General features: G+C 33.9%; 1 protein-coding gene across 1 annotated transcript in view; it reads left to right on the forward strand.

The window, feature by feature from the left end:
* The window catches only part of OFCC1 (orofacial cleft 1 candidate 1), a 274,965-nt gene that overhangs the window by 56,275 nt on the left and 194,004 nt on the right, over nucleotides 1-24,686 (forward strand). The window contains exons 8-10 of the mRNA XM_016138235.2: nucleotides 13,192-13,268; nucleotides 16,024-16,144; nucleotides 18,128-18,361. Coding sequence (XP_015993721.2) covers nucleotides 13,192-13,268; nucleotides 16,024-16,144; nucleotides 18,128-18,361 — 432 coding nt within the window. The remainder of the gene's footprint in view (nucleotides 1-13,191; nucleotides 13,269-16,023; nucleotides 16,145-18,127; nucleotides 18,362-24,686) is intronic.

The raw sequence follows: 24,686 nt of genomic DNA on the forward strand, positions 1-24,686 counted from the left end.
GAATTCTAGCTGTACTATTTCCTATTGTGTGTCCTTGGGTACATTGTCTTCTCTATGCCTCAGCTTTTTGTTTTCAGTCTGTAAAATGGAAATAATAATAGTGCCCACCTCATATGTTGTTGTGAGGTGTATGTTAAAACAAAATAATAAATTAAATAATTTAGAGAAACCCTTAATAGAGTGCCTGGGTCATTTTAAGCATGAGATAAAGATTGGGTTTGAGAAGGAAAATACCCCAACTACTCTGGATGAATGGCTGGGACCTTGACAATGAGTTCTGAAAAGAACCATTGCTTTGGTGAGTAGAAATTTTGTAGAGCCAAGCAACTTCTTTTTCTTTATGTAAGACTGGTAGATCTATAAGAAGTCCCTATCAAGTTCAGTTTTCTCAACAGTTTTCATTTCTCAAACTGAAAACGGCCAGACTCTGAATATAATTGTTCCTTAGCCAGGAAAAGCCCAGAATGGAAAAGTGGGCTAGCATGATAAGATGTTCATAGAACATTGTAGGCAATAGTAAAGGCTTCATTCATTCATTCATTCATTCATTCATTCACTTATAACCCTGTACTCATCTTACTAGATAAAAACAAAGAAAATAAATGATAAAGTCACAAAATGGTTGACATATATGTATATGTGTATGTATATAGTCTTTATATTTCTATTTATATATAGTCTTTTATATATGTATATATGTATTCATATGTATAAGTTTATATATGTAAATATACATATATGTGTATGTATATATACATACATATGTGTAATTATATTAGACATGGATATTATTTAGTAAGTGTCATGATCCAAGTACTTTATATGTGCTGGCTGATTCATTGTTTACATTATAAGATAAATATTACCACTTCCATTTTACAGATGGGGAAACAAGGAGTCATAGATGTTAAGTAACTTGCCTAAGGTCATACAACTACTAAGAGAAGACTAGAATTTGAACCTAATTGCCCTAGCTATAGCATTCACACTGTGAAGCAATAGAACTAATCTCAGTTAGTTGCTAGAGAAAAATAAGTGTTGAAACAAATTCATACTGAGATACAGGAGAATAGTTTAATATTCGATAAACTCAAATCTCTATCAAGTGAAATTTCTGGCAATTTAACAAATGAAGATTAATAAAGTGGGGAATCTGAATTATTGTTTTAAATGTTAATGAACTCACTGTCCCAAAAGGAAGATCAATAAAGTTAAATTACTTATTCTTGGAAAAAATATAAAAATGGACATTCCATTTTCTATGATTCTATGGTTCTAGATCAAATGTGATTATCTCATAGAGAACTGAGACCAAAATAAAGAATTGCAGTGCATTTGCATAATAATTTTGTTTAGTGCCTTCAGTTTAGATGATTCAAATACACATGCCCAGGTATGTAATTTTTAAAGAAATTGGGGGTTGATGAGAAAACTCAAGACAGTGCTGTAAGTTGACAAGTGGCCATTCACAATTAAAGCCATTGGAAGATAACCTTATTAAATGGCCTAGAGAAGTATATTAATTAAGGAGTAGAAACTAAAAGTAGTTTGTCAAATATTTTTTTGAATCCAAAATATGTAGCAAATTTTGAAAGAAATTATCTTAAAATTAGCCATATAGATTTTAGGGTAAAGTAAGAAAGAAAGGAGAAATAAAATAAGGCCAGAACTGTAGAACTGTAGCATATGGCTCCATAGAACATGAATTTATTTTCTTACAGAGTGGGTGCTCTCTTTAATGAAGGACCCACTGCAGTTAAGTCAAGAAATCACAATATTAGAGCCATCTAGGATCTTTTGTAATTCTCCTCAGGACCAACTTTAATCCACTGAATTGACTAAAGGTCTTATTTTAACATTGTTTAGCACTCAGTACATTGTCAAACAGAGAACAGATACCAAAATCATAAATGAATGAATAAATAAATAAATGATTTTTGGTTGCTAAAATTCATATGTGATGTTTTTTCTTATTTATGTTTCAAATGTCTCATACTTTTGAACGTCATAGGTCAGCTGTTTAATTTCTGAGGGTTGGCCTCAGCTTCCTGAACATAAGGGCTATTTGCGGATAGGGTAAGCACTCCCCAAAATACTTCAATTCCAGAAACAATATTACTCATCTTATAATTTTTTATAAGGACCAAAAACATGTATTTCTTTTCTGTTATTAAAGTAGCTTTTTCAGTTTTCCTTGTGGGGCCTGCTGCTATTCCTTTCCTCTTTCTTCTTTCTTCTTAAAATGTCATTTTACTTTTTTTTTTTTTTTAGCAGGTTGTAATGATTATAACTACCTATAAAATTTTTGAATGATTTGAGATATCATCATGTTTCTCATTAATGTATAATTTTGAAGGAATTTTTGCTGAATGATGAAAATTAAAAATGCAGAAGCAGGAATTTTAAGAATGAGAAAAGGTGTGGTGCCGGAAAGGTGGATTCTGATCTGCAGTCCATACTGTGCAGTTTGGAATCCCCCTGAAATGACCTCAGAAGACACTGTTTTTCTAAAAATCTTAACTATAAATGAAATATATAAGTATCTAATCTTTTCAGGATTTTTCCTAGGTGACTACAGGAAAACATTATAATTTGTCATATATGCTTTCTTTTAAATATAAAAATGTTTTCTTGCTGAACAGTTGTGTGAATATTAATACAATGTTTCTTATTAAGGAGTCCAGTGACTACCAAATAACAAGTGCCAAGCATAAGCTACTTTAACAGAATTTTAGCTCCTCTCCCTACTTCTGTTCTCTCTTTACTCCAATTCATTCCAGAATTTGTGGTTAAGGTATGACTGATAATTTCACTTCCTCAGTCAAAACCTTAAATAATTTTCCTAAGTATTCCCTGCTCAGGTAATTATTTTCTGAGGAAAGCATCATGGTGTAGTAGACAAACTTGGGTTTTATAGTCAGAGAGTAATGGATTTAAATAGACTATATCTTATGACATATTGAGTCGCAGTTTGATTAAACTTTCAGAGTATTCATTTTCAATAAAATGAGGATAACAGTTCTCATCAAATAATGTTGCCACAACTATTATGTATAATTAAAGAGCATAGTTGAATAATTGGTATTAAAATAATAAAAAGGAAAAAAATTATACAATTATAAATATTAAAGACCCCACCCTCTAATACTCTTTTCTCATTTAGAGTGAGTAGCTTTATTTAGGAAAATACACAATTTTTTTTTGTAGTGAAAAAAACCACATAGAAAATGGCTTTTTGAGATCTAAAATATATTTTTTTCCTATTGCTGCTACATCCTTTTGGTTCCAATATACCCAAGGTAATTAGTGTGGATTGAAATTTATATCATCAACCTTGATATTTGTTAAATATGAGAAAAGAAAATTCATACAATGTAGTGAAGAATTCATATTTTAAAATTCTTTCCACTTAAAAAATAGATGTCTTGCAAAAAGACTTATTACAAGCGCATAGATGTTTTCTGAAAGAAAGCGGAGGCATTAAATCTTTGATTTATTTATTTTTTTTAGTTTAGGTGAAAAAAAATTACTAGCTATGACTCAAATCTCATTTTACTGTTCAATAAGGCTTTATAGGTATAATAAATTTGTTAGGGTGATGAAGAGCTTTTAAAGTGTTACCGTGACCACTAGACGATGATTTTACATCTGTTTAATTTTCCATTTCTTTCACAAGAAGGCAATATCTATGAAGAATATTCAATCAGAGTCCATGCATAGGAGACTCTGGCGTCTAATCCTTTCTTCTTGAAATTTATATTAAAAAAAATATTTACAAGTGCACCAGTAGGTTTTCTAGCTTCATTTTTCCTCTCTTGGGTCAATTCAATAAATAGAACTAATACACCAGGATTGTTAGAGAAATATGAAAAAGGGAATTATACCTTTAAGAAATTATACTTGAAATAAAGATGATGAATTTTAGGGTAATAATCATGAAGTAATGTTGTTTAGGACTCCTCGACCCAACATTCTACTCTGATAACCTCAAACTCATTTTTTCATATTATGAAATGTTAAGTCAGAAATAAAATATGTAAATTTTTTCTCATGGTTCTCCTGGCTAGCTCTGGAAGACCCCTATAAAGAAGGTCACTATGGTTGATGGTCTGTTAGGAAAGGCTATTTTATGATAGCAGCTTCATAATAAGAAACTACTGGACATCTCAATGGACAGCCTCAGAATAAGAGTAACTCATAAATGATTGTGAATGATTACTTTGCAAGTCAAGCCTGACATGCTGACTGGGTCAGATGTATCATAGACATTCCTCCTGGTGATGTTCGCCTGTTCTCTTATTCCTAGTACTTCCAGTAATGTGGAAGTTGATTTAAAAGTGCTGATTGGATTCAAGATAAATATATTTTGCTGAAATACATCAGAGATAATATCGTATGCTCCATATTTTGATATACCAAGAGATAAATAATATCTAATTGTTGGATAATTTATGGTGCTAAAATTTATCATTGATTTAGTGGGATAGTAGCTTGATCCATCTATTGTTTCCCTTTAAGACAGCAAAAAAAGAATCTGTGTTATATTATTCTGGTATCAAATGATGTTCACTTCCTCAACAATTATTCACTTTTAAGGGTCATTATATCAATTGGTAATCCTTGCCTGAAGCAATAATTTCATTAAGGTTTGCAATATTATGGATTTATATTCTACTATTTTATCTAAATTTATTAGGTATAATTCCTCTGTAATGTAGACCTGTTCTTGACCAACTGTGGTTATTTTGTTGCCCTAAAATGGTTTCTAGTAAAAGGACAGGATACGCATAGGAGCAGTTTTAATAACATAAGGTTATTGATAGACACTTTCTTCTAGTTGAAAGACACAAAGCATGATTTTATACTTAACATCAGAAACACTTTTATCTTCATGACTGTGAAGTATAGTTCAATAAAGCAGTCATTTAAAATAGCTTAAAATAAATAAATTCAAGGAATTTGTTAGTTATGAAAGCTTTCATGAGTGTGTAAAGAGGTGTACTCATCATTCCTCAGGACTCATATCTACTCTGATTACACCAAATATTTATTTCATTTTGGATTTTATATTTTTTAGAATTATATAACACCTTTCTTAACTTATTTTTCCTCTCATATTCCCCTACATATCATTTTTATAAGGGCCTGGACTCTCATTAGTTTTGAGTAGAAAAAAGTATAGAATAAAAGGCAAATTTAAGATAATGTTCATTGTTTCATGATAATTTTAAACATTACCTTCACTTCTAAATTTGGAGGTCACAGATGTTTTTGTTGTTGTTTAGAGATTTTGATGTTTTCCCTCTTTTTAAATAGAAGATATAAAAGGTAAAAAGACAAAATATCATGCAACCAATACATGACAATCAGGCCAGTAAGGATGATCTGTATAAGGAGAAATAATTTTGGAGTTTTTTTCATTGACCATACTGTGTCTTCACTCCTCTCTTTGGTATTTGAAAACATAATATGGAGTTTAAAGTACCTAAACATTTTTACAGATTTCATCTGCCAAGATTAAACTTTTTTTCCAAGGTATTCTTGCATATTATTCATTAGATTGGCGTCTACAGGTTGATCCTTCAATCTAAGTCACTTTATAAATGCTGTATTTCAAGTGAATTGTTTTGCCTTTCCAAGGATAGTTCCAGTGTTACCTATGATTTTAGACTTTGACTTTTTATTCTAGTGACATATTTACATTTTAAATGATCATAATAGAATATTAAGTATATCACATATGCATATTCTGGATATATATGTTTGTGATTGACATTTGTCAAAGTTGCTGGTACTTGTGTACTTAAACATGTGTAATTTTTTTGAGGAACTAAAAACTAAAATAGCTATACCACCAGAGAGAGCATTTATACATAGAAATGTAGAACATCACACATTTTCATGCAAGATTTTACTTAAATATATTGTTTATATTGCCTGGCATGCCTCACATAAATTTTTAGTTTTTAGAAGAAAATTGAAAAATTGACATTAAATTCAAAGGCAATTTTAATATTACTGTTTTGATACCTCTGAGGTTTATAAACTTGATATATGGCATTCCAGTGTAGAGATGATTTTGCATATAAACTTAGGTTATTGTTATTTCTAAATATGTAATTGCAGTGTGGCAATGATTTCCCATATGGTTTGCTTGTCTATTAACGATTGTTTTTGAATAAACAAAGTTGGTTCAAATTATGTAATATATAGTAATACAATATAATACTTAGAATTCATTGTTGTACAGATTAGGAATGTGTGCTTTGGAAGTCATCCCTTTAGGCTTGATCTACCTTCCCGTTACTCAGTTTTCTTGCTTGTAAAATGGGAATAATTACATCTATATGAAATAGTTAATGTGAGGATTCAGAGGATTGTTACATGTAAAGTCTTTAGATTAGTGTGTAATACATTAAAAGGTACTCAACGAATATTAGCTAAAGTTAAATTATGTCCCTCATTTCTTCTTTCTTCCCTATGTTAGCCATTACCACAGGCAAGAAGATCATGAGTTTGAATAATAACATGCAAGTAAAGCATTCAGTTGTAGATAGAATGAAAAATAGACATTTACACAGTTTGCAGAATCAAATTGGTTCTTTGGTACTTTTATTATTTGTAAATAAAGAGGGTTGAGGAACCAGAAATAGTTTTTTAATATTTATAGAAAATTTAGCAACATTTGTAGTATTTATCTTTTTAAAAATTTTTATAATTTTTTTATTTTTTATTTTTTATTTAAATAGAAGCATTTAAAACAACCTTTCCTTCCTTGTGTAATTTCTCTATACTTCTCTTAGAAAAAGTGATCCATGCTAAGGAAATCAAAAGGGATAATTTGGAAAATCAGTTTAAATTCTTTAGTGATAGCTAGTTAGAAATATTTTGAATTTTGTTTAGATATTTGATGAGTATCAAATATCATTATTATCTTAATTTCTGGTTCATCAACAAAAATTACTGATAATTTTTATCAAATTATTCTCTGTGTAATCCATAGGCATGACAAACTATCATTTATTTAGACTAATAAGTTATAGTGGAAAGTTTGGATTGTAAAATATTTTGAAATAAATTTTATGAAAGAGAAGAATTATTTTTATATAAAAGAAATATGACTAAAACTGCATAAAATAATTGTTACATAATAAAGTTTTGTGATAAAATCTTTTTAAATGAAGAAATAAATTTTAATAAGTTCAGTTATTATTAATAATAATTGATGTTTCTCAGGTACTTGAGAAGATTTGAAAATAGTTGACTCTATGAAGAAGTCCATTCTCTTTGCAAATTATTCTTTCTCTATTTGATCTAATTTTAGAAAATGACTAGTGCAAAGGATACTTTTATAAGATTTAATAATGTTTTACTGTTTAGCTTTTTCTATTCATTTCCAGAGGACTGCATACATCCATTGATCTAAACCTTAATTGTTCGCATAAAGATATTGGTTATTTTTGTAACAGAAAATATATGGTGTCAAGTGAGTAAAAAAACTGTCACATTGTGAATGTAACCTATAGGAAGCCAATGTGACTATGTGAAGTACCAATAACACAAGTTAAGAATTAAGTTTAGGAACCACAGAGAGCTGACTCCAGTCTCCATCATATACTGTAACCTTGGATGATAATAGCCTTAAGCTCTCTAAGCCTTAATTTACCCATCTGTAAAATAAGTGTGACACTAATAGGGCCATTGTGAGGATTAAATGACATAATGCCCACAAAAGTGCCTAGAAGTGTCTCTCAGGGTGGCTTCATTAATTTTCATCACCTAAATTCCATCTTGTTGGTGACATCCAGAGGCTCTGATTCTTCTCCTACTGTCAGACTCCTGTCTCAGTACTACTTACTATTATCATGTGGATATCAAAGAAACAGCTCAAATGAACATGTCCTACGTGGAAGCTTACATTTTGTTCCTCAAAATCCTGTTTGCATTACCTATCCCTTCTTTCCTATCTCAATAAATGCCACCACAGTCCATCAATATACTTAGGTCAGGAACTTGAAATTCATCTTGGCTCTTTATTTTCCCTTATTTTCCTCACCTAATTAATCAGCAAAACTTTATAGTTCAGTCAAGTGGTTCACCCTACAGCTTGCTTTACATGCCCCATTTTCTCCTTGGTAAGCTTACTAGCCTAAATCCACTGTATTCTCTGCAAAAGAGATTGGACTGTGAGGACTCATCTATAGGGCTCCAGTGCCCTCTGGCTTCTGACTGGTTTCTATAAAAAGGGAGTCTTCATATGGGTTAGGAAGGAGGGAAGAGAGAAGTCATGTGATAGCTCCTCCCTTCCCATGAGATGAAGGCTGAGTTGAGCTGGCTCTATTCCTCTATCCAGCCATGGTCACTGTCCTACTCAAGGTAGAAGACTCTACATGACTCTCTTTCCAGGGTCTGGTGAATACTCTGTCTCCGCATCCCTTCAAGCTTAGGAGTGGAAACAGCTTATCCATAAATCTACAGCTTTGTAACAATACTTTTGTAAATAAATCTTCCTCCTGGAATTATCTGATTTTGAGAATGTATCTTTTTCTACTGGGACAGTCATTGATGCAAACCCTGAACTTGGTTTTTTTTCATGTGATTAACTACAACAAAGCGTCCATTTTATTCTAATCAGTAACATCACACCTACTGTGTTGGCACTATGGAGCACGGTCTCTTAGAGTTTTAACTGGAAGCATGGAACCCCTCTGCCCCTGAATTTCTCAAAATTCTGCAACTTTTGCAGGATTCCTGCTTTGGAGAGGAAAGGGTGGGGTGAGGAGAAGCCAAATATGTGTATAATTGACTACTTGTTTCCCTTTCTTTTATTTCCTTATTTGTAATCCACTGAGAACAAAAGGGGGAAGGTTCTCCACTTCCTCTTTCTTTCTGATTGTAACTTCTCTCTAATGCTTTTCCACAGTGAGAAGTCATCTTCTCTTTGTCATTACCTGGAGCTAAAATAGCTGGATTTTGCTGAGAAACATGATCTGTAAGAGAGAGGAATAAATAAACATGCATTTAATATTTTCAAAATTTCATCACCATTTATTTGTGAATGATTAGACAATATCACTTATTTCCTTAAACCTTTTACTGGCTTCCCGATGGCACATAACATGTAGATTTGTTAACATTACCTGCAGGTCCAGTGAGATCAGGTTCTTGCTTATGTTTCTAATTCAGTTTTTCAATATTCCCCCCTGGTGACTGTACTTAAGTCACACTAATCTTCTTTAGGGTTTGTTTGTTTGTTTGTTTGTTTTTAATATGCAAAACGATGTCCTACTTCAGGACCTTTGTACATGCTATTCTCTCTGCCTGGAAAAATGAATTATTCCCACTCTATGCATGGCTAAAATGTTTTTTTCCTTAAGCTTTCATTTTAAAATTCACTGTCTTTCCTTACCACTTTTCCCCACAACCTTGTCCCCTAAAATTATTCTCTATAGTATTTCTGGGATTGTTTCCTCCATTGTGTTTACCATTCTTGCCATTGTGCTACTCATGTTTCAAGTGTATCAAGTGTATTATTTATCATGTCCACCAGAAAGAAGGCTTTTAATGTCAGATACAGTTTTTTCGTTTTTCTTTTGTTTGTTTGTTTGTTTGTTTTTGTATACCACTGTATCCCTGGCTTCTAGTGTGGTAGGGGAGTCAGCGCTCACTTCTCTTCCCATAATAGGTAAGGGACTTTTCAGTGTAACAGCTGATGTGGCACAGACCACTGGCCCTGGTCAGTCACTCCCCCTATGGCCCATCAACCAATCAAAATATACTTTCCTTATATAGAAAGAACATGCAAGTCTGTAACTGTGAAAAAGTATAAGATGTATATAAAAGAAAAAGCCCCACTGTAATCGGGGCTCAGCCTTTGGATGTGAATCTGTGAATCTACTGAGCTGGTGCCGACAGCAATAAATACTACTTCTTCCTTATTGTCCCAGTGTCTGTCTCTCTGTCTGAATATCCTGCAACACTAGAACAGTGCCTGACATAAAGCAAACATACAATAAATAATTGTAGAAAATAGATTGAATAAAGTATAATAGTATGGTATAAATACTCAATAAATACAGATTAGCACTTTTATAAAATTTTACTCTACTTAATATGTGATGAACTTGAAAATATCTACTGAATAGAATCAGAATGTTTTATTTGATTTCAAATACCTATTTTAGAGGACCCTTTCCAGAATTTTATTAAGATATTTATTTAGCCAAGACAAGCACAATATATAACAATATATGACATCAATTGCTAACATAAACCTGGCAGGATTTCTCCTCTATATCAATATGTTACAGTCTTTTGAATTTTCTATATTTTTTCATGGATATGTGTGGAAACTTTCTAACTGAAAGCTTTCATTTCTCACTGTGGAGTCAGCAAGCTGCCCTATGTAAGCAGTTTATATAGAGTCCCACATAGTGAGAAACCAAAGCTTCTGGCCAATAGCAAGGAACTGAGACCTGCTCACAAACATGTGACTGAGCTTGGAAACAGACCCTCCAGCTTCAGCTGATCCTTGAGATGACTGCAGCCCTACCTGACAGCTTGATTGCAGCCTCATGGGAGACCCTGAGCCAGGAGAACCTAGTTAACTGGCTTTTTATCCTTAGAAACTGTGTGAGATAATAATGTTTGCTCTTTTAAGCTGGTTAAATTTTGGGATAATTTGTTATAGAGCAATAGATCACTAATACAGATCTTGGTACTTGGAAGTGAAGTGTTGCCATAGCAAAAATATAAAATGTGAGTGGCTTTGACACTGTGCAGTGCATTTTAAGGAGAGTGTTAGTGAAGGCTAAAGGACCTCAAAGATGTTACTAGAAACCTCTTGACCTTTGAGAAGGATATGAAGTGAGGGTTTGTAGGAAAGTGAGGAAAATCTTACTAGAGACTGGAGAAAGGAAAATCTTTATCAAGGAGTGTCAGAGAGTTTAGTAACATCGTTGTTAGTATTTATATTAAAAGAAATATGTACATAAGGAACTGTAAGATCCAGTCTAGGAGTTTTCTAACTAGAGGATTGTGAGTGTTGCCTGGTTTCTTCCTGCTGTTTATTGTAAAATGTGAGAGGAAAGAGATAAATTAAAGGCCGAACTGTTAAGCAAAATGAGTCATGACTTGATCTTTTGTAAAGGCTTCAGAAATATCAAAGGCAATACTCTCAAAATACTATTCACTCAGACAAAAGTTACTCTAAAGAGATTAAGGGTGTGCTTTACAGTTCCTCTGAATCATAATGGGATTTCTAGGGGGCTTAAGGTCATCGCCTCTCATCCTGCCAGTGAAAACCTGTGGTAGAGAAAGTATTTTCTTGAAGAGATTTATGAGGTTGGTTTTTGTTTAATGAAGAGAACTCAAATAAGATTCAAAGAAGACATACAAAGTTTTAAATGGAATGATGTAAGCAGAAACATCACCTGCTTGGACCAAAAGGGACAGAGAAAGAACAAAATGAAAAGAAGTCTTTGGATTCCCAAATTCTCTTGGCAAGTAGCAGGCTGAGAAAACTGCTTAGCTGTAAATATGTGCTACCTTTCATGAAAAAAGGAAGATTCACAGGGTGGAACCAATAGTCCAGAGGACAGAGCCAAGAGCTGTGGAGGATCATTCTCAGATTCTGAGGCTTAATCAAGAAATTGTCAACATTTGCTTGCCTGGATTTCATAATTGCTGTGGACCCATGATCCTGGCTTCCTGTTATTCAAACCTTTGTGTTGTTCCCTCCCACATTGTACCACAGTTGATCTGTGTGACCAGTATCATGCAGAAGCAAAGATGGTATGTAATTTCCAAGATTAGATTACAAAGGAATGCATCTTTCAACTTCTCTCTCATTCTCTTATCATTTACTGTCACTAAATTTGTTGATATTTGCTTATGTGATACTCTTTCATAATATCTGGAGGAATATTATTAATATGGTTACTATTCATTATAGTTTCCATATGATAGTTCTGGGTTATGCCTATTGTCCTTGAATAATTAAATTTTCCTATTACTCCTAAAATCTGGATTGCATGATAAATTATATTATCACCGCTGGGGTGATATGAAATTCGGCATTGCCCCAGCGGCGTGGAGGAGAAGGAGGAGGACCGTGGTGGTGTATGTTGTCCCTTGGTTCTTTCCCACTGACACAGCAAAGAATTACAGTTCGGTGAGATTTAGAAAAATAAGATTTACTGAAAGTACATTGTAGAAGGAGAAGGGCCACGCTAGGGAATGCTGCAACCCTGTGGAATTTAAGAGGTGAAGAGATAAGACAGTATGCCCCAAAGGGAGGGGTGGGTTTTTAGTAAGGAGAGCTGTAACAATGCAGAAGTGAGAAGGTCTGTTTATATTGGGGGCATGATGGGAAGTCCTAGTTGATCCATATGTGAGGTCACCTTGACTGACCGTTGGCTGCTATATTACGCTTTGTCTACTGCACATGTGTTTACCCAGAATTCAGACTGTTATAATTAGATTCATGGACTTCCAGGCATAGTCATGATGTTATAATGATGGTATAATGAGGCTGAAGTTATAGGCAGTACTTTCTGCGCATGCCCTCGTAGCTGATTTAGCCAGCAGCTTTTATGACCTTTGTGCTGTAGGATTTGGGATAATTTATAACCCTAAAAGGGAGGTATTTCTGGGAGGTCCTTAAAGAAGTTCTTCAAGGCAAGTTTCTATGGTTACAGAGCTGGGCCGTGGCTCCTGTTGCTCATGACTGACTATTTACCTAACAATATAATATATGATCACAATTATTATTAACATTTTTAGCATCCTACACATCTAACCGTATATCTGTTTACATTTTCTTAAACTGTCCCTTTATGTGATATGTGTGCATGTGCCCATGTGTGTATGGGTGGGGAGGGAGATAGAGAGAAATATAGAAAAAGAGGCAAAGAAAGCTCCGTTGGTATCCACTAAACATTTCTCTTCCTTTTAAAATGTTATTTACTATTTTTATACCTTTCAATCCCAAAAATAACTAAGCAGAGTGAGAAAAGTCAGATTCCATAACAAGGTGACTGCTAAAGACAGTTCCTTTGTTCTCATTTGTCTCCTAGAACCTTAACCTACAAGAGTCTGCATATCCTGGTCTTAGAAAAGTCACCTTTTAAATAGACATATTGAAATGTATTTTGAATCAAGTTAATTTTGTTTCTGTTTTCTTTCATGCAGGATTTGAAATCTGAAGGGAAAGAACTCAATCAATACATTCCTATGTCATGCCTAAAGACTGACAAAACATTTGAGAAGTATGTTCCTTACTGGTAGATTTGATGTGTTTTATTTTATTTTACTTTGTTCGTTTTGCTGTGGATTAAATATGGGCCAATTATAGGTGACAGTCATCCCTACTTTAATTCACCTGAGGGGTCAGGTTTTCTCCTGGGATTTATTTGTGCCCCTTCATCCAAATATAACAGTTTGGGGATGGGCATTATAGTAATGGTAGTACAGCTGGGAGCCATGTCTTATTTATGTCTCGAAAATATGTAAATCCTTGGTCCATTTTAGGAACTTCCAAGATTTGGATGTGGAAGTTGCTGCTCTTCCATCCCACTCTAGCAGATGCAGTAGTAATGGGTGTAGGTTTGGAAGGGTTAAATGGTCTCACTTTGAACCTTAAGCTTTACCCTTTATGACTTCGTGAGCTCGATCAAGATATTTCAACAATCCTCAGCATCGGTTTCTCTTCGGTTGAGCCAGAATAATAATACCTTGTTGATTACTTTAAGGGTTAAATGAGATAATAAATATAATGTGTTTAAAAGTTTACCTTCAGTATGCTAAGCATTCAATAAATACTAGTTAAAACTGTATATTAGTGGTTCTCAATAGGGATCAATTTTACCCTGAGGGGGCATTGGCAATGTCTGGAGATATTTTTGATTGAGATGACTGAGACTAGGGAGGGGTCTGTTAATGGTGTCTAGTTGGCAGAGGCCAGACATCTTAGTAAACATTCTGCAAAGCACAGACCAGCCCCTACGGAAAAAGAATTGTGATTCAAAATGTCAATACTGCAAAGGTAGGAAACCTGGTTATACATCAATGCTGTTTATTTATCACCGTTTTACTTGGACTCTAGTCCTGCTAGCAGTAAAAATATGGCATCGACAGGAGTAGGACTTGTCTCTCCATGAAGTCTATTCAGTTTCCTGAGAGAATTGGCCAAGTGGAAGGATTGTATATTGCTGAGGTATCATTTTAAAGCTCAAGGTAGAGATCGGTGAGATGTAGAAGAGCATGTCTCCCATGCCTAACATTTCTAGTGATAGAATTTTGTACCAGGAAAATGGCCTTAGAGGTCTACAAGACATAATATGCAAGAGAGTTAATTATAGGCTAACTTATAATAGTGAAAATTGGAACTAACCTAAATGTTCAATAATAAGCAATTATTTAAATAAATTATGGTAAACTATTAGAATTAAAAACTAGGTCATCACTACAAATTATGCTATAGAAAAAAAAAATCTCATCGAAAATAACCATAATGTACAAAGTTGAAAATACAGGTTATAAAATAATATTTATAGCATTAGCCTCATTCTGTGAAGGAAAAAAAAAAGTATGTCTAGCTACTCAGCTGTGAAGAATAAGTATATAAGTAAAATATAGGAGGAGAAAAAAAAAATATGCCATAGGACCTAATTCCAAAGTGAGCTGATGTTGGATTTGGCTTTTGGTTTAGGGTATGTCTACTCCAAGGAGACACAGATCATAAACAAATCGTAAAGTTTACCTCTAGGTACTTAGAATTATGTCAAAGCTGTGTATTAACCTTTAGATGTGCATTGTGTTCCTTTTTAACTGGGGAATATATTTTTAGAAAATTTTTAATTACAAAGAATTAGAATTACAACCAAGGACCTTGTCTGTTTGTGTTTTCCCCCTCTTAGGATGATAATCATGAATTCAGCATTTATTATTTACATTTAGTTTTAGAATATTTCATCGAGTGCCTTACAGTTCTTGCCAAGGGAACAAAGAAAGAAACTGAGGAAACCATCTCACTGTGGTTAACATAACATGTTTATGTTTACTAATGAAATCTGTTTACCTTCATAACTGTATAATAGGGCCATTAAAGACAATAGATACAGTAGTTTAAAAGTAATAACATTTACAACAAAGTGTATTTAATTTGAAATTGAATTGCCAGCAAATGGGTGTCCTAATGAACCCTTGTGTCAATGTAGCTCTAACCAAATTAAGGGAAATCATTTCTATCACAGGAAACTAAATCAGCTGTGATATCCAAAAAGGCCATTCCTCTGGTGTATATGTGTATGTGTGTGTGTGTGGGGGGGAGGGATTGGAGGGCTAGGGGTGAGGGAAGGTGCAGTCATTGCCACAGATGGCCCTGCTCATGGAATTAAGCTTAAATTAGGAGAACTGAAATACAAGATCCTTTTTAATTCAAATGAATTTGAGAAAGCAAGCACATGCTTTTAGGATTTGTGAAGCTATAAAGTAAAACAAACAAATCTCAAATAAAGTGGGAAAAAAATAAAAATGCCAGGGAACATTGTGAAGGTAGAAATAGATCTTGATCTCTTACCATTGCATTAAAAAAGGAAAAGTTTATATTATATCAGCTATTCATCTATTTAAATGTTTGTTTGGTTTTTTCCCGCCTAAAAATGTCTCTAATAATTTATAAGATTGAAGAGGTGGGGTAGAAAATGAAGTGGCAGCAAGTCTTACCAAAATATTTGATCTCCTGGTAATTTCTGAAACAAGCCATATTTTAATTGTTGGGAGATCAGTAGCTAGTACAGCGAGTCCTGTATTTATAGGGTCACATTTCCAAAGCTACTCGCCTCCCTGACTTTAATCAACTGCAGCATCTGTATTGTGCCATTCGTCTAATTCCCAGTTAATATGACAAAATGTTTAAGGGAAACATCAAATTATGCTATGGTTCTAAAGGCCAACATTTTCATTATATTCCATTGTCAATTTCTCTTTTTTAAGTCTCCCTTCTTCTTATAACTACTACAGAGCTCCAAGTCAACCAATAATTGTGGACCTACATGTTTGTAAAGAGGACAGCGCAGCCAAGCTTGCTACTCTCACAGAAGTAACTCATGAATCAAAGGGAGCAGCAGGACGTTGCTGGAAGGTGAGACTCTCAAGAATTTCTTTTTCTCAGATGCAAAATGTTAAATGATGAAGTCAATTGTATCGACTCGCTTTCCTGTTGTGCTTTTCCTCTTGTAGGGCCCTTCAGAGAAACAGATTTTTAGTAGGTCTTAATAAATATTTTGAGGAGAAATTTATGATAAAACAGAATGGCTAAGACTCTCAAGTGTGAAGCTATTGGAATTCCTCAAAACTGTTTCCCTTGTACTGGGCTGGGTTCTCTCTCACTAGACAATGAGGCAGGCCTGCCACCATGCAAATGAGACAAGGCTTGAGATTTGATGAATCTTCTATCTCCTTTTCCTACTCGTTTAACACTCGCTTTGAGGAAGGTTGTAAATGCAAGAGAGATTGTGGTATAATTCCTCAGACTGGCATTTCTGCCCCCTAGTCACTATTCGATTATCTTCCAAATTGCTGTGTTTCAGAGAGATAAAGATTTTTTATGGCTTGCTGACTTGAAACAACCACAAGAGCCAACAAAGAGATGGCTAAGCGGCCATGCATAGTAATTCCACTGGTAAATGACAAAATCTTTGTTTGTATGACATTTCCAAAATTACTACAGAAGATGAATCTAAAATACAAAATGTCACATTTGGCATGCAAAACTATCACAATATATTTCAGTATAAAATTCATAGAGGCGTTTAATTTAGAATGTGTTTAATAACTCAGTCTGCCTGCATCAGTAATCCTGCCTTGAGGTTTAAAGAGATTGTCTTACTTATTCAGATGGTGTTAATTTTTAAAATATTTTTGGAAACAGAAATATTAAGGTTAAGTCTTTATTGTTAATTAAGATTTTCTAATTAAACCAAAAATAATTGTTATTCTGATTAGTTTTTAAGTATGACTTGTATGAAAAAACAAAAGAAGTTTAACAAATTTCACTGTTTATTTAACTGGGATTTGATTCCAGAAGCATACTATCTATATGGAAAAATATATTATCTTTCACAAAATAAAGTCTAGGCAGGATTAAAAAGTGCTTACTGTTGGCTACAGATTAATGAGAGGTGCTACCAATTTGGGCAGCCAAGAGAGTAACCTGCTTCCAAAAATGACATTATTTTTGCTTAAAGTACAATGTAATAGAGAATTCTTCAAAGTCAAATTATTTGAAAGACTGTTAGGGACTTGTAAGTATAAAAACATGACTTAATGACATTTGAGTTATAAATTTTTGTTTAATCTGAAATAGTAGTCCATTAAAAAATCTCATCAATTTGTATAAACTTTTCAGCACTTATTAAAAATTAAAATGACCTATTTCTCTAAGCTGAAGGTAAGCAATGAAATTCAAATGTCCTGTAAAACATTCTTTGGTCATGTTTTTCAGGTACATGCAATTAATGCTAAGTTTTAGGTTAAAGCATATAAAAATGCTATCCCTCCCCATTTATTTATTTGTTTGTTTGTTTGTTTGTTTTTGATGCTCATTTGAAGCCTATGGTTCAAGCTGACCTCAAGTTTAAATCAAACAAAAGTATTCATTTGGTGAGGTGTCAGTCTGACCTGTTTTGCACTTCACTCATCAATGTGGCATATGGTTTGTGATAAGTGTTAGAGACAAGGGCTGTCACCTTTCAAACTCAGAGTTTGAAGCTTACTGCCTATGTTCACCCAGCCCAGATATTGTAGGCATGCTGTGTGGTTTTCAGAAGTGCTGTTTCCTGTTATTTCTTTCTTACTATAATAGATGAATGGTTCTGATGTCATAGATTATTAACATACCATGCTTAAAAACTGGCTAAACTTTCCCTCGCATAATCGGCAGGCTTGCTTTTTGACCCCCTAATTACATATCATGTGTCCTCCTCTGTTATCATAGCTAATACCTGACAATTACAGGTTGAGTAAAAATAATTGTCTACCTTTTTCCTTCTGAGAAGAGCATTGTGGCTAATTGTGTGGTTTTACACAATTCCTGTGTAATTTAAGAACCCCATCTTTTCTTTAGGTTGAGCAGTCTCAGTCACCTCAGCCTTTTCAAATACAAATAAAATGCCTAAGAGGCCTCAAAAACAAGGTTCCCCAAGGCTCTTACCTCCTCAAAGTGTCCCTGCTTGGTCGACCAGGCAGCTGCACCTTACCGTGGCGGCAAAAGGAGAAACTGAAGACTAGAACCCATCCAGTGAGGCATAATGGGAATTTTTATGATGTGGGGCTGTATTTCCATGAAAGCCTTTATGTGGTAAGCTGATCTTTTTATACACATATCACTTTTTATTTAGCTTCTCTACCCCCTCTATCTTTCTGCCTTTTCATCTTTATCAACATACCTTTAGATATTCAACTTTGTGTAAGTAAAGGTAAGGAATTCATTCACTCATTCAGTAAATAACAATAAACACCCCTGTGCAGACAACCTAAGTCCTCTGTAAGATGGAAATGCCATCCTTATTTATCAAGAACATATATTATGGGTTCTTGGTATAGTTCTTCACCTCTTCAGGATTTACATGCTAAGAGATCACTGATATGCGGATTTTGCATGTAACATGTATTTCGATTTGTGTATTTTTGTGTGTATTTTGTCTATTTGTAGGTTGGCAGGGACACTGATTTTAGATGAGAAACCAGCTTTAGGTAAGAAGATAAGTTGGGGGATTGTTCAGAAAATATATTATGAATATAAGGGAGTGTATTTGCCATGCAAAGCGTTTAGAGAAGAGGCTGTATTAGGGGAGGGAGAAAGCAGTGGGTAAGATTAGAGTGTGGTCCTGGATACAGAGATAAGAAGTAAGGGTAGGAGATCATCAAGTTACCTGTGGAAGCAGAGAGGGAAAACTCAGCTTCCTCTGGGGCATCAGCACTGGACTAATTGCGTCTTCCAGGGAACTCCAGCCCAGGGGAAAAAGAGAAGGAGGGCAGTGTTGGCCCTAGAATCCTTATTGCACATGAATGCACTGGAAGCTAGACATAAACACAGATTGTTCACAAATATAGAATTGTGTTTTTACACTACTAATGTGAATGAGCAAAATAAGCATGGTAAGAGTCAATATAGGTTATCACAGAGTGATTTTTAAGAAGAAAATAATTTCTTTCTAAAATAGATGGGATATGCTTCCTTTCCCTTCTCCCTTAGGTCTTGTGTTAAAAGGTATCTTTTAAATTAATTTTAGTATGTGGTATTTTTTAAGGGTGGTAATATATTATTTACATGAATGTATTCATCAGGTAATATATTGCATTTATTCTGACCACTGAATGACCAATTAAAAAAAATTCAAACGGAAAGCGTAGCTGTAAAAATAAGCGATTTTGTAAAGTAGTTTAAAAACTATAACCCTAGGATGTCATTACTTACCTTCAATATTTAAGAAAAAAAACAAGTATTTAATCTCCATTTTTTACCACCTTTAGTCTTTTGAAATCTAAGGCCTTTCGAGAACAGCGATAGCTTTTTTTGGGGGGAGGGGGAGGCGTTGTTTGTTTGTTTTGTTTGTTTTTTGTTTTCTAACTCCATGTTGTTTGGAAGTTGGTGGGGTTAAAAACAAAGATAAAAACAAAAACCAGCCTGTCATGTGTAGGCATACACTAAACAGATATTTATTTAAGATTGCAGCTTAACCCTAAACTGTATCCACTGCCAATGTTAGACATGGTTAATTGAATTGGCAGCGATAGTGGTAGTGGTAACATGAGAAGTTCTTTTGAAACAGAGACCTAAACTCTCCTTGGGAAAAAACATTTTCCTAAAGAAAAAGGGATCTTAGGATGGTGACAAGATTCACTGAAGAGCCAAGCCTCAGTTGGCTCATTGGTGAAATGAGGATAATAATATCTGCTCACTGGTGGTTTGAAGGAATAGCTGAGATGATACTTGAGGAAATACACAGTGCCCATACATAGTAAGAATTCAGAAGCTTCTTTTATTATTACTGTTATAATTATTCTGTCTCTTGAATGGTGAAGCCCATAAATTCTTACCCAGTGGATTTTCATTTTAATATATATGACAAATGCTCATATTTCAGATAACTTTTGAATTAACCTTCCTTGAGAACAATGTAGGTTAAATTTTTTTTTCTCTCTAATGAGTCATCCCAAAGGCCTTGTTAAAAAGCATGGGATGTATGTGAGAAGCGTTAGTTAGGGGTGGGTGTGGAGAGGACTTTTCCCCTGGAGGAGCCCATTGCCTCTACAGAACCAGACTTTGAGGACAGGTACCAAGGGGACACTAGGAATACTTCAGCCCCTTAGCTGAGGTCTAGGTTCTCACCGTTTACCTCAGAGAAATTTCAGAAATATAGTATTAACTTAGATGTTAGCTAATGATTTTAAAAAAGATTCCATCAATACCTAATAGGCAATAACATTCTTTGGTACATTTTAATTAAGTACTTAAAATTTTAAAATATGGGGAGCTAGGCTACAAAAAATATCATTCAAAGAACTTGCTTTCTAGAACCATCTGCATATATAACTACTTTATATTGAAACATGATATATGTTTTTATTGTTGTTATTGGTTTAGACATCTATCTCTGGCTCTCCACATCAGAGTGAAAACTCTGAGCACCAAAGCCACATCTATTGTCATGTTTGCTTTGAGGATATTCAGTGAAAACTGTTGAATTTTCTTAACAGAATGTGCTGTAGATCAAATGCCAGGAGAATGAAGAGGTGCGTTCAGGAAGAGGGGAAAATAATCACTAAGAAACTGAGGTTACAAAACTGTTATAGCGGTAAAAAGTGCATCAAGTTTGTAGGGGAAAGCAGAGGCTGGTTATTCCTCCAAGAGTAAAATACATTTTTCACTTTCTGCCAAACAAAACAAAAAGTATCTTGGAATAGTTGAAATAACAACCCCAAATTTTCTTCCCCTGTGTCAGAAGCAAACAAACAAAAATAATTACCTCCTGCCACAGTCAAGGAAAATTTACTCTTTAACAGCCTGACAAAATGTCACTGAATTACATCTATCCCTTGGTATCTTCTAGCAAAATCCTGGGTCCCTAAAGAAATACACTAGGCTATTTCACATTCAGCGTATATAAGTACAAAAATCAGGACAAAAACAAAAAGAAGAAAAGCACCAAAACCTGCAGAACTTGACAGGAAAAGCAGTCGTCTGAGGCTGTTTGATTTCAGAATAAAAATGCTGTTGCTCAAAGTCCTGTTCATTCCATTGGGCTCTACCCAATAACAGCAAGTTTTTTCACTAACTACACAATTCTGCCTGCCAATCACTCTGCTAGGAGTTTGTGGGAGAATGACAGTTAAAACAACTTTTCAAGAAATGTAATTTTTTTAAATAATAGGAGTAGACACACAAAAACACATAAGTGAACATTGTGTGTATAATTGATATAGTGAGATTTAAGATATTTATGTTATTACTTTCTTTTTCTTTAAACTTTTAATGTCAGGTGTCAGTTTTTTTAAAGCTTTATTGACATATAGCTCACATAACATAAGATTCAGTCATTTAAAGTATTTAGTACTACAATGATTTTTAGTATATTCGTAAGTATGTTCAACCATCACCACCATCAATTTTAAAACATTTTCATCACCTCAAAAGGAAATCCGGTAATCTCAGAATGTTTAGTGTAGACCACCCACTCACCACATGACATAGCAATTCTAGGCATATACTTAAGAGAAATGAATATATATTTCACACAAAAACATATACATGAGTGCTTAGCATTATTCACAATAGCTAAAAAGTTGAAACAACCCAAATTTCCATCAGCTGACAAATGGATGAACAAAATGTAGTATATACAGTGAGATATTATTTGACCACAAAAAGGAATAAAGTGCTGATACATGCTACAATGTAGATGAACCTCAAAAATGTCATTACTTTTAAAATGCAAGTCTAAGATAGGATCATCTCTATTTCTACCCCAGAAATAAGAAGACATTGGCTTCATTATCTTTTGAGAGCACAGGGCATCTTAGAAATGCTAACTAGGAAGAGATGGTCATCTATTTCTATGCACAGAAAAAGAACTTAAAAGGCATTGCCTCTAGTAATTGGAAGCCTAATTACTAGAGAAACACTGAGTCTGCTGAGAAATGTTTGCATTACTCATCTGTAAGGTTACATTGATAATGAATCTTGGAATAAGTGTACAATATTGTAGCATCAAAAGTAGCTTCCCTTTGGCACTAGACTGGGCCAGGAAGCAAACACTTGAAGGGTAGAGTTGAAAGGTTGCTTATAGGGTTTGAGAAGGAGGCAGAGGATATATGAGTGAGCCCAAAGATGTATCACTCCAGACATGCATAGTACCACTTCAGGACACTCTTGCTTGGATTTTGTCCCAAATAATTCCACACCTTAACACTGGTTTTCATAAACTGTAAAGTGGTCAAATACAATGAGTTAACTGACAAGTCTGAGCTTTAGTCCCTTATGTAAAATGAGGTAATAACAATTCCCTTATTTCAGTTACTGTAAGAATTATATTAAATTAAGTCGTGGACTCTAATTTAGGCTCAGTAATTTTGAGTATCTTCCTTGAAGATTTTTAATAATTCCTTGGTAGAGAATTTTGGAACCTACTTTGTCTTTTGACATTTATCCTGGAAATATTTTAAGTAGAAAACATTGCCTTCTTTGTTGATTGTGTTCATTAATGGCAAATAGATTGGGGATCTTTGGAAAGAAATACGTAAAAAAAAAATGTGCTTTTTGACTTTCAGTTCTGGCAAGATGATAAACTAAGTTAAATTTTCACATTAGTTTACCATCCTGTCAGAATTAGAAGCTAAAGGCATATTTTGTTTTCAGATTATGATCTATAAACTCCTGGAAATTCAAGATAAGATATAAGCAAAGGCTTTCGGATGCATTGATAAACACTCTAGAATAAAGGGGAATCTCTTTGGCTACCAGAAATGAACAGGAAATTGAAAAGCAGACAGGGAATTGGTAAACTGGGGCTGTGGCTGCCTGGGAGAAGGGAGAAGACAGTATCAATCTTGTTAATCTAAAGTTTTAGATTTCAATGACCATTAAGAAGGTGACGCCTTGGATCCATTAGGTACAGAATGTTGAAAAAAAGTCTTCTGCATAAATCCAAGATATTCAAGACTAGTCTAAAAGGAGACTAGACAAAAACATCTTAATACCAATAGGGGGAAATAAGAATTTTCTCTTTTTCCTATCTAAGCCCTGTTTAAAACTATTTCTCCTAATAATATACAATAGAATTTCTGCAATGAAAAAAAAAACTATAATAGCTGAAATTAAAAATTAAAAAAAGATAGTATATGAATTAGACCCTCTGAATGGAGAATTAATGAACTGGAAGCCAGATCTGGGGAAATTTTCTAGATTATAGCATTAAGAGATAAAGATGGAAAAAGTAGTGATTTGTAAAGACATAAAAGAGAAGATGTAATATCTTAAAAAATCCAGAAGCAGAAAATATTAAGGAAGAAGGGATAAACATTACATGAAGTGATAATAGCCCTTAATTCCTAGGCTTGATGGAAGACACAAATTCTCAGATAAAGTGAGCAGAAATTCTGAGCAGGACAAAGTAAAATCAATCCACATCTGGACACATAGTAGTGAAACTACAAGACTAAAGACATTTGAACAATATATTCAAAATTCAGGGAGAAAATTAATTAAAGATATCTAACCTATCATTCAAGAGTTGGGGCAGGAGTGGTCCCAATAGAAACATTTTTAATTAACAATATTGTATTAGTTTTCTAAAGCTGCCATAACAAAGAACCACAAATGTAGTGTCTTAAAACAAATAAATTTATTGTCTCACAGTTGTGGAGTCCAGAAGTCTGAAATCATGGTGTCGGAAGGGCCATATTCTCTCTGAAGATGCTAGGGAAAGAATTATCTGTGACTCTCTCCTAGCTTCTGGTAACCCCTGCCGTTCTTTGGTTCGTAGATACTTTGATTCTCTGTCTTCTCATGGCATTATACCTCCATTTCTTCACATTGTCTTTCCTCTGTGTGTGTTTGTCTCCTTGTCTCAATTTTCCTGTTTATAAGGACACCAGTAATTTGGATTTAAGGTCCACACTAATGACCTCATTTTAACTTGATTAAATCTACAGAGATCCAATTACTGAATCAGGTCACATTCTGAGGTATTGGGGGTCAGGATTTCAATATATTTTCTTTTGGGGGACACAATTCAACCCATAACTCATATATACTCTTTATAGAAACTTGCTAAAAGAACCAAGAAAATATCTCTTTTGAGAACAGGGAAAAATGCAAGAACTAGTGACATATTGTATTAGTCTTTTGAAATTTGTATGTTTAAAATGTTTTATAATTTTAAAAAGGAATATTAGATAAAAGTGTCTTTTCTATTCAATTTTAATAAAATATTAGACAATTAAGAGCATTTGAACGGTAAAAGAGAGAATAAATGATCGTATAATTTGTATAATTAAATGATTATTCTCCAACTAATTAACTCAATAAAAACTCAAAGTTAAATCATGGGTTGAGGCTAAAGGCATGGCACAAGACATGTACATGATAGTTTGGAAATCACTAATTTAAACCATTCATATAT

Source organism: Rousettus aegyptiacus, unplaced genomic scaffold (assembly GCF_014176215.1).
Source record: "Rousettus aegyptiacus isolate mRouAeg1 unplaced genomic scaffold, mRouAeg1.p scaffold_m13_p_1, whole genome shotgun sequence".
Taxonomy (NCBI): domain Eukaryota; kingdom Metazoa; phylum Chordata; class Mammalia; order Chiroptera; family Pteropodidae; genus Rousettus; species Rousettus aegyptiacus.